At 42.4% G+C, this 20,046-nt stretch overlaps 1 protein-coding gene across 7 annotated transcripts in view; it reads right to left on the bottom strand.

The window, feature by feature from the left end:
- Positions 1-16,253, bottom strand: part of lipea (lipase, hormone-sensitive a) — a 47,869-nt gene extending 31,616 nt beyond the window's left edge. For 2 of the 7 annotated variants that reach the window (XM_060904876.1, XM_060904882.1), the window contains exons 1-6: positions 16,133-16,253; positions 15,725-15,848; positions 6,987-7,236; positions 3,782-4,066; positions 3,456-3,546; positions 1,020-1,058 (exon numbers count right to left, since the gene is read on the bottom strand). In XM_060904876.1, the coding sequence (XP_060760859.1) occupies positions 1,020-1,058; positions 3,456-3,546; positions 3,782-4,066; positions 6,987-7,226 (655 nt within the window). In that variant the 5' untranslated portion in view covers positions 7,227-7,236; positions 15,725-15,848; positions 16,133-16,253. Of the gene's footprint in view, positions 1-1,019; positions 1,059-3,455; positions 3,547-3,781; positions 4,067-6,986; positions 7,257-11,299; positions 11,478-15,724; positions 15,962-16,132 lie in introns of those variants that run through there. The other 5 variants (XM_060904879.1, XM_060904878.1, XM_060904881.1 and 2 more) reach the window with 5 other exon arrangements.
- Between the last annotated feature and the right edge of the window lie 3,793 nt (positions 16,254-20,046).

Genomic DNA, 20,046 nt, shown 5'->3' with positions numbered 1-20,046 from the left:
ATTTCCAGTGTCGGGCCTGAATATGAATATTGGGAATGACGAACAGGCCTTGTCGTGTGGCAAAATTGAAGAACAGCAATATGGAGTCTGGGATGCCCCATGACACCCAGATGAAAAGTCTAGCATGTCAGCATTTCCCGTATTTTCTAGCCTAGATTGACAACTCCTACAACGTGTTCCTTGACAATTTATTGACTCTCTTCCCCGACGCACATGCAAAGACATGAATGATGATTGGTTGGGGCCAAACTTATGTTGCCAGTCTCCCAACCCAGACACTGTAATTTATGGACTATGATTTTCTAATCTGACATCGTGACCATCATGAAAGATAGAAATATTGTGTCATCTGATCCTGGCATGAGACCAACTGAAACAAGTGTTGCCAGGCAAAACAAACCTCGCCTGGCAGCACTTATTTTAGACCTACATGTTGATAATGGTAATATTTCTCAATCATCAGCTGTTAGGTTATAGTCCTATGAAAATCCATGACCTTGAGTTTGACATTTCAAAGTCATCCAAGGTCAAAGGTCATGGTGGCAACTGAAAGGCCATATGGGACTTCTTATATGTTGACAATGGTAAACATCTGGCTACCATGAACCATTTTAAAGTTATAGCCCTTTGAAAACCCATGACCTGGAGTTTAAGATAACGGTGCCAAATGAAAGGCCATATGGGAGTTCCTATACGCTCATAATAGTCAACATCTGTCTATCGGCAACTGTTTTTGAGTTATAATGGAAAATATGTTATTTTAACCGATGACCCTGACCCCTCTGACCTTTAACCCCCAACCGCTACTGTCCAAGCTACCCCATCATGCAGCATATAGTTGGAAGCAGAATTGAAAAGATGTACATTGTGGTTTGAAGTCAAGATGGTGAAGAAGTTGAAGAAAGTTATTGCAAAAAAAAAAAAAAAGGATTTTGACCTTTCTGGTGACCTTGGCCTTCACCTTGACCCGATTACCCCCAAAATTTAATCAGGTAATCTACAAACCATTGCCCACCTACCCTGAATATGTGAAGTCAATCGGTGCAACCATCTAGACGCTAGATTGTTAACAGACAGACACACAAACAAACCACACTGATTATAATACTACGCCCCGCTGACTCCATCACGGGCGAGGTAATAATGCACTGATTATAGTAGTGTAACTATGCAACATAACACAATGCATCCTAATCATGTGCATCAGCGTGTATTCACACTGTGTATATCAGCGTTCTATTAATTATACATCGACTCCAATTACACTGTTTGAACACCAGAGGGCCCAATCTGTGCAACCCATGGAGTTAAAATGCATGATATATACTAGTGCATCTCAAAAAATTAGAATATTGTGAAAAAGTTCAATATTTTCCATCAGTTATTGAAGAAAGTGAAAATGTTATATATTATAGACTCATTACACATAAACTAAAATGTTTCAAGCATTTTTCTATTTTAATTTTAATCAGTATGGCATACAGTACAAAAACATAAAAAAACCCATCTCAAAATATTAGAATATTTCATTTCGAATTTGAGTAAAACAGTATGAACACAGTGTATCTCTCGGTCTAGTTCAGTACACACAACCACAATCATGGGGAAGACTGCTGACTTGACTGTTGTCCAGAAGATGATCACTGATGCCCTCCACAAGGAGGGTAAGCCACAAAAGGTCATTGCTGAAAAGGGTGGCTGGAAAAGGTGCACAAGCAACAGGGATGGCCGCAGTCTTGAGAGGATTGTCAAGAAAAGTCGATTCAAGAACTTGGGAGAGCTTCACAAGGAGTGGACTGAGGCTGGTGTCAGTGTATCAAGACCCATCACGAACAGACATCTTCAAGAAAGGGGATACAACTTCCGCATTCCTAATATCAAGCTACTCCTGAGCCAGAGACAATGTCAGAAGTGTCTTATCTGGGCTAAGGAGAGAAAGAAATGGACTGTTGCTCAGTGGTCCAAAGTCCTCTTTTCAGATGAAAGTACATTTTGCATTTAATTTGGAAATCACGGTTCTAGAGTCTGGAGGAAGAGTGGAGAGGCACAGAATCCAAGGTGTTTGAAGCCCAGTGTGAAGTTTCCACAGTCTGTGATGATTTGGGGTGCCATGTCATCTGCTGGTGTTGGTCCACTGTGTTTTATCAAGTCCAAAGTCAACACAGCCATCTACCAGGAGATTTTAGAGCACTTCATGCTTCCATCTGCTGACAAGCTTTTTGGAGATGCTGATTTCCTTTTCCAGCAGGACTTAGCACCTACCCACAGTGCCAAAACTACTACCAAATGGTTTGCTGACCATGATATTACTGTGTTTGACTGGCCAGCCAACTTGCCTGACCTGAACCCCATAGAGAATCTATGGGGTATTGTCAAGAGGAAGATGAGAAACACCCGACCCAAAAATACAGATACGCTGAAGGCCACTATCAAAGCAACCTGGGCTTCAATAACACCTCAGCAGTGCCACAGACTGATCACCTCCATGCCACACCGCATTGATACAGTAATTCATGGTAAAGGAGCCCCAACCAAGTACTGAGTGTATAAATGAATATACTTTTCAGAAGTTGGACATTTCTGTATTGTAAATCCTTTTTTTGATTGATCTTAGGGAATATTCTAATAATTTAAGATACTGGATTTCTGATTTTCATGAGCTATAAGCCATAATCATCAAAATTAAAACAAAAAAGGCTTTAAATATTTCGCTTTACGTGTAATGAATATAGAATATATGAAAGTCTACCTTCTCATCTCATTATCTCTAGCCGCTTTATCCTTCTACAGGGTCGCAGGCAAGCTGGAGCCTATCCCAGCTGACTACGGGCGAAAGGCGGGGTACACCCTGGACAAGTCGCCAGGTCATCACAGGGCTGACACATAGACACAGACAACCATTCACACTCACATTCAGACCTACGGTCAATCTAGAGTCACCAGTTAACCTAACCTGCATGTCTTTGGACTGTGGGGGAAACCGGAGCACCCGGAGGAAACCCACGCGGACACGGGGAGAACATGCAAACTCCACACAGAAAGGCCCTTGCCGGCCCCGGGGCTCGAACCCAGGACCTTCTTGCTGTGAGGCGACAGCGCTAACCACTACACCACCGTGCCGCCCTGAAAGTCTACCTTTTTGAATTAAATTATGAAAAAAGGAACTTTTTCATGGTATTCTAATTTTTTGAGATGCACTAGTATTATAGAGAACATGTTGGGCCCGATAGCTCGGGATTACAATGACAGATACATGTTACAGGTGAAAAAGTTACACAGCTTCATTATAACAGAGGTTGTAGAACAAGAGGTCAAAGTTTCAAATTCAAAATTTGCTCAGAATACTCTGAGAATCGTGACGGGATTGAAGCGTTACACCCTTAACTCAATGACTGATATTACATTTTATAAAGCCATTAAAAATGGTACAATTTAAAGCCAAGCGTTACACCCACCTAATCTCGTCTGCTGTTTTTTGTAGTTCTCTCCAAATGACACCATACTGATGACCACTGTCTGCATGAAAGGCCTGAGAGAAGGAGAGAACTAGCAGAAGAAGAGACCAACATGGAATTCATTTCATCACTCCTAAGTGTGTTTTAACACTGTTACACGCTTATTACAAAAACACCTAATATACTCAGCCCTAAAGCTTAGTACACACTGTACATAACGTGGCGACATGATTTAGGTCCCAATGTCAATACCATTACAAGAAGCATTACTGAACATGCATGAATGCACAGAACATGCATGCACACACAGGCCCAAAGCTACTTACCTGAAAGCCCAGGCAACGCCCATAGAAACAGGCCTTGTGCATAGATGTGTACTCGCTGATGAACCTCCTGCTCAGACCTTCATCATCCAGTGAATGGAGCTGCTCATGTGTGTTGTTGTTGAGTAAACGCTGTGCCAGGTAGAGCAGTGCCCGCAGCTGACAGAGCGCCATGCAGTATGCTTTCATCTCGCCAGCATTGTGCTCCACACGAAAAAACATCCCGCCGCAGTTGGAGGCAATGTAACGGCCTTTCTGGATTATGCAGAGCACGCAGGAAAGAACCACCTGCCGACAAAAACATGTTTTCTCGTGATCGCAGCAAAAATGCTATTGAATGCCTATGGTAGATTTAATAATTATTATTTTAAAGGAGAACTGAAGGCAAATTTTTTTTATCAACAAAATTCTACTTCTCATTTTATTAAATATCGGAATGCATTTTTGATCGCCATTTTGTCACCGCTATAGCAAGTTATGAGTGTTTGAAATATGCTCTGCAATATAATCAGTCCATATGTCAAAGCAACGGCCGTAAATGAGATTCGTTGAGACCTGTGCGAGACATCGTAGGACGGAAGTAAAATGTACAGCGGAAATCAAAGTGACCAACATCTGTCAACGTTGTCAAAAGACGCGCGCGCCCTCTTTCGAATGCTGATGTAATCAAGCCAGAAGTTTTGTTTGTTTTGATAGCAATCAGGAAAGTTTGAAAAAAGCAGGCAGTAATCGTCATTTAAACTCGTTTTTGTGAGTGTGAATGGTTGTCTATGTGTCAGCCCTGTGATGACCTGGCGACTTGTCCAGGGTGTACCCCGCCTTTCGCCTGTAGTCAGCTGGGACAGGCTCCAGCTTGCCTGCGACCCTGTAGAAGGATAAAGCGTCTAGAGATAATGAGATGTACAATCATGTTAGCACAGCTGAAAACAGTTGAGCTCTTTAGAGAAGCTATAAAACTGACCTTCCTTTGACCAGATTGAGTTTCTGGAGCATCACATTTGTGGGGTCGATTAAATGCTCAAAATGGCCAGAAAAATGTCTCGACTATATTTTCTATTCATTTTACAACTTATGGTGGTAAATAAAAGTGTGACTTTTCATGGAAAACACAAAATTGTCTGGGTGACCCCAAACTTTTGAACAGTCGTGTATGTAAATGACATGTTATACTGTACAACCCCGATTCCAAAAAAGTTGGGACAAAGTACAAATTGTAAATAAAAACGGAATGCAATAATTTACAAATCTCAAAAACTGATATTGTATTCACAATAGAACATAGACAACATATCAAATTTCGAAAGTGAGACATTTTGAAATTTCATGACAGCAACACATCTCAAAAAAGTTGGGACAGGGGCAATAAGAGGCTGGAAAAGTTAAAGGTACAAAAAAGGAACAGCTGGAGGACCAAATTGCAACTCATTAGGTCAATTGGCAATAGGTCATTAACATGACTGGGTATAAAAAGAGCATCTTGGAGTGGCAGCGGCTCTCAGAAGTAAAGACGGGAAGAGGATCACCAATCCCCCTAATTCTGCACCGACAAATAGTGGAGCAATATCAGAAAGGAGTTCGACAGTGTAAAATTGCAAAGAGTTTGAACATATCATCATCTACAGTGCATAATATCATCAAAAGATTCAGGGAATCTGGAAGAATCTCTGTACGTAAGGGTCAAGGCCGGAAAACCATACTGGGTGCCCGTGATCTTCGGGCCCTTAGACGGCACTGCATCACATACAGGCATGCTTCTGTATTGGAAATCACAAAATGGGCTCAGGAATATTTCCAGAGAACATTATCTGTGAACACAATTCACCGTGCCATCCGCCGTTGCCAGCTAAAACTCTATAGGTCAAAGAAGAAGCCGTATCTAAACATGATCCAGAAGCGCAGACGTCTTCTCTGGGCCAAGGCTCATTTAAAATGGACTGTGGCAAAGTGGAAAACTGTTCTGTGGTCAGACGAATCAAAATTTGAAGTTCTTTATGGAAATCAGGGACGCCGTGTCATTCAGACTAAAGAGGAGAAGGACGACCCGAATTGTTATCAGCGCTCAGTTCAGAAGCCTGCATCTCTGATGGTATGGGGTTGCATTAGTGCGTGTGGCATGGGCAGCTTACACATCTGGAAAGACACCATCAATGCTGAAAGGTATATCCAGGTTCTAGAGCAACATATGCTCCCATCCAGACGACGTCTCTTTCAGGGAAGACCTTGCATTTTCCAACATGACAATGCCAAACCACATACTGCATCAATTACAGCATCATGGCTATGTAGAAGAAGGGTCCGGGTACTGAACTGGCCAGCCTGCAGTCCAGATCTTTCACCCATAGAAAACATTTGGTGCATCATAAAACGGAAGATACGACAAAAAAGACCTAAGACAGTTGAGCAACTAGAATCCTACATTAGACAAGAATGGGTTAACATTCCTATCCCTAAACTTGAGCAACTTGTCTCCTCAGTCCCCAGACGTTTACAGACTGTTGTAAAGAGAAAAGGGGATGTCTCACAGTGGTAAACATGGCCTTGTCCCAACTTTTTTGAGATGTGTTGTTGTCATGAAATTTAAAATCACCTAATTTTTCTCTTTAAATGATACATTTTCTCAGTTTAAGCATTTGATATGTCATCTATGTTCTATTCTGAATAAAATATGGAATTTTGAAACTTCCACATCATTGCATTCTGTTTTTATTTACAATTTGTACTTTGTCCCAACTTTTTTGGAATCGGGGTTGTAGAACCTCAATTTATGATGTAATCCTCTGTGGCTGAGCGGTCTAGAGTGCTGTCCAGGAAAGGAACAAATTTTGCGACATTGGTTTGAATCCTGGCGTCGATGTATTTCTGAGTGGGCTATATTTTCTATTTATGTACCGTAGCTTCTATCTCTCAATCAGACACAGGCTGAGCACAGGTCTCGAAGTTAGAATATTGCAAGCATCAAAAATGGTAACTCGCTGTTTGGCAGAGAGGATTCTAGGAAGGGTGAAACGGCCCCTTTAAATCACCCCAAACATGTTTGAGAGACAGACAATCACCCAGCAGGTCACATTTCTCGGTTATGGTGAACTCCATAACTATTGGCACCCTTAATGACTGCTTTTATGCACTGAATTTCATGAAAGATGCCTCCAATTTACACAGAGAGAGAGAGAGAAAGAGAGAGAGAGAGAGATATTATTTTTAAACATACCTTGACCAAGGTGCGGTAACCATTCCCAGGTGTCTCTGTGTTAAAATCAAAATGGTGATACACAGCAGCAAAGCCACTGACCAAAGCCTTGACGGCTTGCCCGTGCTCATGAATGTCTCTCATTGTTGCCAGGAGTTGACTGGTGGCATCATTTTGTAGTGAACTGAAATGCGTATTGATGGCAGAAATGGCTTCCTCACACACCGTCTCCAGAGTACTGAATACAAGGTGATGATCCATGCTTAAGTGTCTGATAGAGAGAGAAAGAAACTGTTGAAAAAGAGAGACAGCACACAGCCTATCAACATAAAAAGAGAAAAGTGTAAAATATGTAAATTGTATTCAAACTGCCAAAGCTCTCTAGTCAACTAGTACAATCACTGACTCTATAATGAGTGATTTCTCGAATTATTGTTTCTGTTGTTACTTGATACAAATGTGACAAATACACAGAAGGATTTTGTCGAGTCCGAGTCGAGTCCACTATTGATCCGAGTCGAGTCCGAGTTGAGTCCAGGACTACAACCAAACCATTTGATGGTGGCTGTTTTAGCACCATTTTTCCTGAACATGACGTATGAACAGGTGTGAATGTGCTTCTCTTTATCAGGGAGTGTGAAGTATTCTGTCAGAGATGGTTGGGAGATGGATGTAAGTGCAGAACGTGTGTTTATTAATACAAGTGAAGACGGTAAACAATCCAGAACGGCAGGCAAAATCGCAAAACCGTGAAACAGGCAACAGGTTGAGCGACGCACAAACAGGCTATCGTAGACTCGGCAGAATCAAAGATGAGAAACAAGAAATCAAGGATCAGGAAACCAAACAAGGAAATAAGGCTCGGTAATGTGTCAGCAACGCAACTCAATACTTCGCAAAGTAAGTGTGTTTTCAGAGTTTTTATACAGGCGTGCTGATTGCGCCTTAATCCTGTGCAGATGTGTCTGATCCGGTCAAGGTCTATGTGGCTACTGCTTCATATAGAGGCAGTAACCACTATGTCACGATACTGTATGAATGTAAGAGTGTAACAATTGCACAGTACGGTGTGAGAGCCGTACGGGGTGCTCTGATCGGCCGAGAGCCGTACGGGGTGCTCTGATCGGCCGAGAGCCGTACGGGGTGCTCTGATCGGCCGAGAGCCGTACGGGGTGCTCTGATCGGCCGAGAGCCGTACGGGGTGCTCTGATCGGCCGAGAGCCGTACGGGGTGCTCTGATCGGCCGAGAGCCGTACGGGGTGCTCTGATCGGCCGAGAGCCGTACGGGGTGCTCTGATCGGCCGAGAGCCGTACGGGGTGCTCTGATCGGCCGAGAGCCGTACGGGGTGCTCTGATCGGCCGAGAGCCGTACGGGGTGCTCTGATCGGCCGAGAGCCGTACGGGGTGCTCTGATCGGCCGAGAGCCGTACGGGGTGCTCTGGTCGCCTGAGAGCGGTACGGTGTGTTCTGGTCGCCTGAGAGCGGTACGGTGTGTTCTGGTCGCCTGAGAGCGGTACGGTGTGTTCTGATCGGCTGAGAGCGGTACGGTGTGTTCTGGTCGCCTGAGAGCGGTACGGTGTGTTCTGGTCGCCTGAGAGCGGTACGGTGTGTTCTGGTCGCCTGAGAGCGGTACGGGATGCTCTGGTCGGCTGAGAGCGGTACGGTGTGTTCTGGTCGGCTGAGAGCGGTACGGTGTGTTCTGGTCGGCTGAGAGCGGTACGGTGTGTTCTGATCGGCTGAGAGCGGTACGGTGTGTTCTGATCGGCTGAGAGCGGTACGGTGTGCTCTGATCGGCTGAGAGCGGTACGGTGTGCTGTGATCGGCTGAGAGCGGTACGGTGTGCTCTGATCGGCTGAGAGCGGTACGGTGTGCTGTGATCGGCTGAGAGCGGTACGGTGTGTTCTGATCGCCTGAGAGCGGTACGGTGTGTTCTGATCGGCTGAGAGCGGTACGGTGTGCTCTGATCGGCTGAGAGCGGTACGGTGTGCTGTGATTGGCTGAGAGCGGTACGGTGTGTTCTGATCGCCTGAGAGCGGTACGGTGTGCTCTGATTGGCTGAGAGCAGCAGAGAATCAGAATCATGTTTATTGGCCAAGTATATTCACAGACAAGGTCAAAATCAAGGTCAAGGTCACGAAAAAGGTCAAAATTGTTTTTTCGTGATATCTTCCTTCATATTCATCATAAGTGCTACCGGGCGAGGTTTGTTTTGTCTGGCAACACTTGTTTTCATATTGATTCTGATACAGACATAAAAGTTTTCTTCGTCCAATTTTTGTTCAAAATATTCTACGTATCGAATATGAATCCAGAGTCACAAGTAACCAGAGTAACATGGCACTGATAAATTGTACTTTTAGTTTTTAATGGTTTTAGAAAGCATTGGAACCCTGAGAACATTTATTAATGTTTATTATGTGTGTTAATTGTTGATCAGTTGTACTTTTCTGTTTTAATGGTTCTAGAAAGGATTGGAACTTTGAGAACTTTTATTTTGTGTGTGTGTGTGTGTGTGTGTGTGTGTGTGTGTGTGTGTGTGTGTGTGTGTAACTGAGCTGTCTGTACAGTGTCTGGGTGTCAGGTGTGATGGATGCCAAGTGTGAAAATGTGTCAAAATGGATGACGAGTCTTCTCTTGCAAATCAAATCAAATCCAACTACTAGTACAAATAAAGGATCTGAGCCGTACTGTGACCCGAGTGTATCAGTAAACCCCGAGCAAATATTTAATGGTTCTGACTGCAAAGTTGAATTCTGCGTAAAATGTTCTCTGTCTGTTGCTGTTGGAGTTCCGAGATGTTCCGATGCTGCACACACCGTGTAGCCTATGTATGAATGTTTTGCCGAGATAAAACGTGTCCCGCATTTTACAATTCTGGAGATCGCCAAAGCAAGTGAGCAAGAATATCACATGACCACCGTGGGGCGTGTTTGACCTACTTTTAACCAAAACAAGTCTCATCTCATCTCATTATCTCTAGCCGCTTTATCCTTCTACAGGGTCGCAGGCAAGCTGGAGCCTATCCCAGCTGACTACGGGCGAAAGGCGGGGTACACCCTGGACAAGTCGCCAGGTCATCACAGGGCTGACACATAGACACAGACAACCATTCACACTCACATTCACACCTACGGTCAATTTAGAGTCACCAGTTAACCTAACCTGCATGTCTTTGGACTGTGGGGGAAACCGGAGCACCCGGAGGAAACCCACGCGGACACGGGGAGAACATGCAAACTCCACACAGAAAGGCCCTCGCCGGCCCCGGGGCTCGAACCCAGGACCTTCTTGCTGTGAGGCGACAGCGCTAACCACTACACCACCGTGCCGCCCCCCAAAACAAGTCGACATGGGAAAACATAGCGGACTCTGCTCTCTCACCAGGTAAAATCCAGCGGGAAAGAAAAGGAAAGCCTGCGTAGTGAGTGCAACTGCAAGATAGAGCTTAGATGACGTGTCATTTTTCTGGACAGATAACTAAATAATTCTAGCTAACGCTTAGCTATCTTAGCCTTAGAATGCATGGGCTCGACTCCACGGTAGCGAGTATGGAGTTACACACCTAATGTTTTGATCTTACAGAGAAAGAAATGAGAACACAAAAGCAGGAACAGAGAAAAAAATATATATTTGTCTTTTGTTTCATGGATCTATTCTCGTACGTCAACCAAAAATTACATCCCTGCGACTCAAAACTCTCCAAGGTCGATGCAGAGTCGGGATATTTTCCACACGTCGCCATCTTGGTGTGACGCATTTCCAGAGTTATGATAATTAGTTACAGCTCCTCGCGTTCAGCTGTTTGTTTCCGTAGGGCTGTACGGTTTATCTCAAGAATCCCAAAATGGAGGAAAGCCACCCTCAGGACATCAAAATGATCACATCTTGTCTGCATGATATTGTTCTTGTGAGACAGAGGAAAATGCCATGCACAATAAAGAATTTTGAAAATTTCAGATGACTTTGCAGTCAGCACACATAAACCACGTTACATAGCTAAGGGAAATGGCGTTTCATTGAACTGAGCCGCTTCTGGACGTTTACGGTCATTTAGCGCAAAAGTCTTTTCGCACAAATCTCAAGACATTTAGCACAAATCTGAAGTACTATCTAAGACAATGGGATCGATGGCGAAGATTTTCACTTTTGCAATCCTCCTGTTCCTTTTAATTGAGCATGTGCAAGAAACAGGTGTTACTGCGTGTATTTTAAACGACCCATCGTGGCTAATCAACGATGGCAAGTTTCACATTGAAAAGGTTCATCTATGCAGCTAATTTGGTAATCATGAGTGATTTTTTTAATACTTTGTACTACATGAAAAGCTTGCTTACCCAAGCTTTCGACTCTATCCAGAGTCTTCGTTGGGGGAAATGACGTCACTTCGACGTCAATGTGAGGGGAGCGACAAGGAGAAGTGTAATGCTTCTTATGTTGGTGAAACTGAACGATCTCTTTGAACTAAATACATGGAATATACACTACCGTTCAAAAGTTTGGGGTCACTTTGAAATGTCCTTATTTTTGAAAGAAAAGCACTGTTCTTTTCAATGAAGATCACTTTAAACTAATCAGAAATCCACTCTATACATTGCCATACATGTCAACCTTTGGTCAATCAAACCTGTATAACCAACCTCCAAAATCCATATATCCCTTATAAAATCCGTATAAGATGCAAATTAAAATAATTTACCTAAAATTTGAATGATAATTAACAATGATATATCCCAGTTACTTTTTATTCAATATTAATAACAATAAACCTTCAGAATGAATACAAAGCTCCAATGTTCGACAAAAACACAAAGTGTCACTCTAATGTTCTGAATTGTACTCCATGACAGCTTTTTTAGCACTCCGCACCAATACCTCACGAGGCTGCATGTCACAGCAAGTGTCTGTGTTGATCTTGCCGGAGTGCCCATTCAGAATCTTTTCAGTCGCTAGTGAAAGTCGCTCAGGTGGAAATACGCGTTTCAAACAAAATGTTACTTCCCGGTTGGCGGGATTCTCGCAATGCGGTGTGCACATGATCAAAAGTGGAACGAAGTCTCGCTACCACAAAATAACGCGCGATTTCATAAGACTCTTTACTGGCTGTTTGGGCTTTCTGTGGTGTACAGTACGTTTGTAAATGTTATGCGCTCTTATCATCGTGGGAATTGATTATAGCTCTAAATAAATATTGAAGTTTTTTTTTAAAGAATCCGTATAAAACTTTATTTGTACGCCTGTATACTACGTTTATTGAATCAAATCCGTATAAAATACGGACATTCCATATAGGTTGACATGTATGCATTGCTAATGTGGTAAATGACTATTCTAGCTGCAAATGTGTGGTTTTTGGTGCAATATCTCCATAGGTGTATAGAGGCCCATTTCCAGCAACTCTCACTCCAGTGTTCTAATGGTACAATGTGTTTGCTCATTGCCTCAGAAGGCTAATGGATGATTAGAAAACCCTTGTACAATCATGTTAGCACAGCTGAAAACAGTTTAGCTCTTTAGAGAAGCTATAAAACTGACCTTCCTTTGAGCAGATTGAGGTTCTGGAGCATCACATTTGTGGGGTCGATTAAATGCTCAAAATGGCCAGAAAACTGGCTTGACTATATTTTCTATTCATTTTACAACTTATGGTGGTAAATAAAAGTGTGACTTTTCATGGAAAACACAAAATTGTCTGGGTGACCCCAAACTTTTAAACGGTAGTGTAGACGCCCAAGTTCGATATCATCTGAGGTATCGCAACATTCACAAACACCACAAGGGACACAGGATACAGCTAGACAATGTGAAAATTCTAGACCAGGAGCCGGACTGGTTTAAACGAGGTGTACGAGAACCCATCTACATCAGGACCCTCAAGCCCTCCCTGAACCGAGACGGGGGCCGGTAACAGGTTCCGGATATTTGGGATAACATTCTTTCAGGCATGCATAATGCATGCTCAAAGTGACGTCATTTCCCCTTGACGAAGACTCTGGATAGAGTTGAAAGCTTGGGTAAGCAAGCTTTTTATGCAGTAAAAAAGTATTTAAAAAATCACTTATGATGGGAAATTTCCCCTTCACCCAGCAATTTAAAACTGTTGCTGTAAGGACAATGGAATAGATGGTGAAGATTTTCATTACATTCATGGCATTTAGCAGACGGTCTTATCCAGAGCGACGTACAACATACCCAGAGCAGTCTGGGGAGCAGTTGGGGGTTAGGTACCTTGCTGAAGGGCACTTAAGCCATTCCTGCTGGGTCCACGCATCTCCCATAACCCGGTACGGAACAGAACAGTACCGTCACACATTTTAATGTGGTGTCACGTATTTTCTTATATTTGCCTTCCGGGTTTTTTCGTCCAGCAATACCATTTTTGTGACGTTTATTTACATACTGTATAATCTTACCTTTTTTTGTTCCAGTTTCACAGTGACATCCATCACATCCACCATTTTATTAATCGATACTTACATTAGTCTTTATAGATGAACCCGTTCCGTCACGTATGATAAATAAAGTTAGAAGAAAAACAAAATATATTGTTTAGTTGTTTTATTGTCAAAACAACTATTTATTTGTCTATTTTACAATTTCTTGCCTCTTCCTCTACCTTTTCGTTTCTTCAGCTGACATTTCAAGTTCTTACCTTTTTTGATCTGTTTTATGACCCATGTTTTCACAATCAGTGTGAAACGACATTTTACTCGAAATGGCGCTCATTCCGCCACACCAAGGGAGATTCCGTAATTGGAGTTCCGGGCTTTTAGATCAATTTCGATTGAAAATATCATGACTATAACGTTAATACAATGTGACAGGATATAATAATACTGGATAATCAAAGAACAGATGACAGTGATACGTGTGAGTACAAGATGTTAAGTATGAAACCACTGAATATTTAGAAAACGTAACGTTATTGTAATGTACTGGTTAGAGTCTCATCGCATCGCTCCTGTGGAGGACGGCCCCATGTGGACAGCTGAAAGTCACACTTGGAAGACGCTCTGGACTCTTACAGTAATGCTTTTATGGCTGAGGACTACAGTTGACTTGCTAACTTTAGGACTGCGGTTGTCATGAACAGTTTTGCGCTCAAGTTTCCATCAATGAAGAGTTTATAACATCAACGAAACAGAATTCATGTTAAAACTGTTAAAAGGTATATTCTGGACCAATTTCAGTTTTTTTTTTATATGAAAGCATGTCCCTTTACACACTCATCCAGAAGGGTAATTTTGCACAAGGCCATCTGTCTACAGCAGAAAAAAATAAAATAACAAAACGCATCTGGAAAAATCCCAAGGGAGTCTGGAGTCAGATTCGTGACGTCACCTGCGGAAGCGCCAGCACGGTTTCAGTGCACAGCCTGTGTAGACCAAGCGCTCCCATTTCTCTCTCATTGTCCGGTCTTTTGGGAAACGATGAGTACTAATCCCATCAAGATTGGTGTTGCTACACCCTCCTACGATACATCTGTTAACCATTTTAATAATTATGCGATAACGTTGAAGAAATTTGCACAAAACCACCAGGTCATTTTCTCAAACAAACCAGCGCTGACGTAGGATTCAGAAGGAGGCGTCCCGCACGCGACGTCACGAAAATCAATGTTTCCCAGGAAATCCAAATGCCAAGTTTTTTCAGAGCCGGACCAATTCGCCTCAAATGGCTCGATTTCAACTGAATTTTTCTGGTATTGCGCAAGGTAAAAAAAAATTGCACAAAATGCAAAATGTTACAGATATTTGACCAAAGTTTAATATAAAATAGGAGAATCACATTGACCTTGCTCCTGAATTTACCCGTGATATGCACTTTAATGTTGTCTGTTGTTGCTCAAATGAGGATGGGGATAGATTAGAGATAAAATTAGCTCGTTCAAATTCTGTAAAGCTGCTTTGCGACAATGTTGTTAAAAGCGCTACACAAATAAACTTGACTTGGTGTACCGTCCCGTTCCAGAAGACACCTTGGTCCAGGGAATCGAACCAGCAACCTTTTGGTCTCAAAGCTTTAGGCTTCCTATAAGAGTCTTGCATCAAACATGATTAGTAGGTATTTAAAATAAAGATTAAATGTTTTTAGAACTTGTCTTCAGATTTGTACGAAATGGCCAGATACCCTTCTGGAAGGAAAGACAAGATGGTTTCAGTTTTGTTTTGCTGTAACTCAGCAGAGTCTCCTGTGGGTATGATGAGCACTGAAGCCTCCAAGGGAGTTTCATACACTACCGTTCAAAAGTTTGTGGTCACCCAGACAATTTTGTGTTTTCCATGACACTTTTATTTACCACCATAAGTTGTAAAATGAATAGAAAATATAGTCGAGACAGTTTTCTGGCCATTTTGAGCATTCAATCGACCCCACAAATGTGATGCTCCAGAAACTCAATCTGCTCAAAGGAAGGTCAGTTTTATAGCTTCTCTAAAGAGCTCAACTGTTTTCAGCTGTGCTAACATGATTGTACAAGGGTTTTCTAATCATCCATTAGCCTTCTGAGGCAATGAGCAAACACATTGTACCATTAGAACACTGGAGTGAGAGTTGCTGGAAATGGGCCTCTATACACCTATTGCACCAAAAACCAGACATTTGCAGCTAGAATAGTCATTTACCACATTAGCAATGTATAGAGTGGATTTCTGATTAGTTTAAAGTGATCTTCATTGAAAAGAACAGTGCTTTTCTTTCAAAAATAAGGACTTTTCAGAGTGAACCCAAACTTTTGAACGGTAGTGTACTATTTGACATACCTACAGAGGTTCCAGATGGGGAGATGAGTGACAGTGTGGACAGGTGCTGAAGTTCTCGGGTAACCTGCGTCCTGATGTGAAGCTCTCACATCATCTCCCACTTCCACAGCTGGCGAGAGTTACACTTCAAAGGGGGAAAAAAAATACAGATGTCCAACAGACTCGCGTCAAAGTAACAAACAGCACTCGCTAAAAGATACAGAAGGAACGCGGATGTGCGACACTCAACATCTCACACACTTCCTACACCACTGGACTACAGTGGCAGTGTTAGAACAGCACTCGGGCCCTCTGGAGGGCACTCCAGAGACATCAGGAGACATTTGAGCCTCGAGTCTTGTTCATTTACCTGCTGTCACACACACACACACACACACTCCCCGGCTGTTCTGCATGTAAACTATTTACCTGAAACCCCGAGCTGAACTTTGTTCTCTGCGTCCGACTGAATCAAGTAATTATCGCGATATACCGAGAATGTAGACTGATCTGTGAGAAAAGATCCTACAACCCGGCGGTGCTGTCAGAAGTTACCCGCACAGCACCCTGGGAGTTCGAGTCATGTGAGGTGACTGTGTTAATAACAGGGTTGAAGGTTCTCAAGGGCTTTTAAAGACACCGAGACATGAAAACGTGTTCACAGGAACCTAGAATCGGACCTACCTTATTCCAAATGAACCCATAACCAGCTTTTATTTTCTGAATACATCTAGACAAAGGGTGAGAGAGAGAGAGAGAGAGAGAGAGATTACACCTCATCAAAAATACATACAGTGTCTTGCAAAAGTATTCACCCCCCTTGGTGTTCTCCTGTTCAGGCAAGCTAAAAATCACATTTAACACTTATTATCTTCAATATCAAAAGGCTTGACTAAATAAGTTTGGTTGTTTATTGTAGCCCTGTGATAGCTCTATTTACCATGCAAAAAAAAAACAACGTTATTTTTGGTGAATGTATGGCAATGTGTGTCATATTTAGCAAAATTACTCGTGTCATTTAGAAAAAGTGCTTTTTTGACCACAGGTAGCTCCAAAAGGGATGCACTTAAATCACTCTTTATACCATAAAACACATATTTGGTTCCATATCATTGGGAACATAGTTAAGTTCTAACGTTGAATGCCAGTAAGTTTTCAGACTATTTTGATCAAATTAGTATGGAATTGTGTCAAAAAAATGTCCTCTCCGAGACAGCTAAATAACATATCTGGCGGCACGGTGGTGTAGTGGTTAGCGCTGTCGCCTCACAGCAAGAAGGTCCTGGGTTCGGGGCCGGCGAGGGCCTTTCTGCGCGGAGTTTGCATGTTCTCCCCGTGTCCGCGTGGGTTTCCTCCGGGTGCTCCGGTTTCCCCCACAGTCCAAAGACATGCAGGTTAGGTTAACTGGTGACTCTAAATTGACCGTAGGTGTGAATGTGAGTGTGAATGGTTGTCTGTGTCTATGTGTCAGCCCTGTGATGACCTGGTGACTTGTCCAGGGTGTACCCCGCCTTTCACCCGTAGTCAGCTGGGATAGGCTCCAGCTTGCCTGCGACCCTGTAGAAGGATAAAGCGGCTAGAGATAATGAGATGAGAAATAACATATCTAAAATGATTATTTTCATCCTAAAATGTGGTCAAGATATTGGGACATAAATATTAGAGACGACTAACACAAAGCTTACAGCCTTATATTTAAAAGCACTATGGAAGTAGTGGATTCTGAATTGTCAAAAAAAAAAAAAGTCCTCTCCGAGAATCACTTCATTTGTTTCTCCCAGCCCTGCTTAAAGCGACACTTAATTTACTTAGAAAAAAGACCTAAATAGTTCATGAACACGCTATAACATTAGGTGAATGTTATGGACTACGAACAATTTCTTAACTGTTGGAATTTTATTTCTATCAGCTATTTTTTGACAAGGAGTCTTTGATAACATTTTTGTTACTTTTCTTTCTCTTATAGCAGATTACACAAAACTACCATACACACGTCAAAAAATTACCTGAAATCTGTTCTTTAACTTGTCCTTCACTTAAAAACTGGTACAAGAACCAGTTTGAATCAATTTGAATTTTGGACCCCTGTGACACAAACTTTGTACCCTGATTGTAAAACAACCCATAATTAAGATTAAAAAACAAACAAACCCCAAACAAACAGAAATCTGGAGTGTGCATAAGTATGCGTACAAAACCCATCTCATCTCATCTCGTTATCTCTAGCCACTTTATCCTGTTCTACAGGGTCGCAGGCAAGCTGGAGCCTATCCCAGCTGACTACGGGCGAAAGGCGGGGTACACCCTGGACAAGTCGCCAGGTCATCACAGGGCTGACACATAGACACAGACAACCATTCACACTCACATTCACACCTACGGTCAATTTAGAGTCACCAGTTAACCTAACCTGCATGTCTTTGGACTATGGGGGAAACCGGAGCACCCGGAGGAAACCCACGGGGAGAACATGCAAACTCCGCACAGAAAGGCCCTCGCCGGCCACGGGGCTCGAACCCGGACCTTCTTGCTGTGAGGCGACAGCGCTAACCACTACACCACCGTGCCGCCCCGCGTACGAAACCCCTTAAAGGAAAACTGAAGGCCAATTTTTTTAATCATCAAAATTCTATTTATCTATAGGAATGCATCTTTGATCGCTATTTTGTCACTGCTAAAATTTCATACGCATACTTACGCACACTCCAGATTTCTGTTTGTTTGGGGTTTGTTGTTTTTCATCTTAATTATTGTTTGTGTCACAATAAAACAACAAAGTGGTAGGCATGTTGTGTAACTCAAATAGTGCTGACTCCTGAACAGGAGAACACCAAGGGGGATGAATACTTTTGCAAGACACTGTATGTATTTTGATGAGGTGTAATCTCTCTCTCACCCCTTGTCTATGTAGATGTATTCAGAAAATAAAAGCTGGTTATGAGTTCATTTTTTTTTCTCGTTTCCGTTTCCGGTTGAGTGTACGTCGTGCGCGTTCTGGCTGCCGCTTCTCACCAGAGCTTTTTTTATTTTATTTTTATTTTATTTCTTTTTCTATTTTCATTTTATTTATTTATTTTTTTTTCTGTGTGTTTGTGTAGTTTGATGTTTGAGTGTTTTGTCCGCCGGTTGTGGTGTAGCTCCGGACCTAGTTTTGGGCGTCGGTTCCCTCCAGGCCTTGGTTCGCTGTGGGTGATGCCTGTGCTCCCAGCTGTGGACTGCAGTGAGCTCGTTGCTCATTTTACATCGTGGTTGTCCAGCGCTCTGTGCTTTAATGCTTGGCGTGATGTTCTGAGTGATGTTGCGGCGGCTGTGCAGGCGGTTTGGACATACCAGCGCTCTGCATGGTAGTGCTTCTGTGCTGGCTTTGTGGATCCATGGTGTGGTGTTCGAGCGATGTTGCTGACGGCGTCACGGTAGCGGTGCTGGAGATGTGGGACTCGTTTTCGTGCGCCTTTTGGTGGGACTGTGGCTGCTACACCACTGGAATTACATCCTGACCCCTACTTGGTGGACTTTTTACTTTTTATATATATTTTTTATTTATTTATTATTTTTTATTATTATTTTTATTTTTTATTTTTTATTTTTCCTTGTCTATAATTGTAAAGCATCCTTGGGTTTCTTGAAAGGCACTATATAAATTTATTATTATTATTATTATTATTATTATTATTATTATTAAAATATAGCAAGTTACGAGTGTTTGAAATATGCTCTGTAATATATATCAGTCCATATGTCAATAAGCAACGGCCGTAAACAAGATTCGTTGAGACCTGTGCGAGACGTCGTAGGACAAAAGTAAAACGTACAGCGGAAATCAAAGTGACCGATGTCTGCCGACGTTGTCAAAAGACGCCCGTGCTCTCTTTCGAATGCTGATGTAATCAAGCCGGAAGTTTTGTTTGTTTTGATAGCAATCAGGAAAGTTTGAAAAAAGTAGGCAGTAATCGTCATTTAAACTCGTTTTTGTGCAATATTTCGTTTGGAAAAGAGTTTTCAAAATGGCGGCACTGACACCTGGCTGACACTTCACGTTTCGAAGTCTCGCACAAGTCTCGTGAAGATCACGCGGATAAGCGACGCCTGCCGTGGACCAAACAAACTAAATTCAACACGGCTAAAAAACGAATAGGCAGATAAATGTAATATTTAATTGCTGTTAGTTGCCAATACGAGTCACGATATAAGGTTACTAAAACCGAAAACGTAATTGAATAACACGTTAATTAAGAAATAAAGCAAGTTTAAAAATGACTTCAGTTCCCCTTTAATAAGAGCTGGTCCAACCAATTCATTTCATAAGTCACATAATTAGTTGATTAAGATCTACCTGTGTGCAA

The sequence above is a fragment of the Neoarius graeffei genome, chromosome 22 (assembly GCF_027579695.1).
Source record: "Neoarius graeffei isolate fNeoGra1 chromosome 22, fNeoGra1.pri, whole genome shotgun sequence".
NCBI lineage: Eukaryota > Metazoa > Chordata > Actinopteri > Siluriformes > Ariidae > Neoarius > Neoarius graeffei.
Note: the sequence above shows the minus strand (reverse complement) of the source record. Positions and strands in the feature narration are given on the sequence as shown.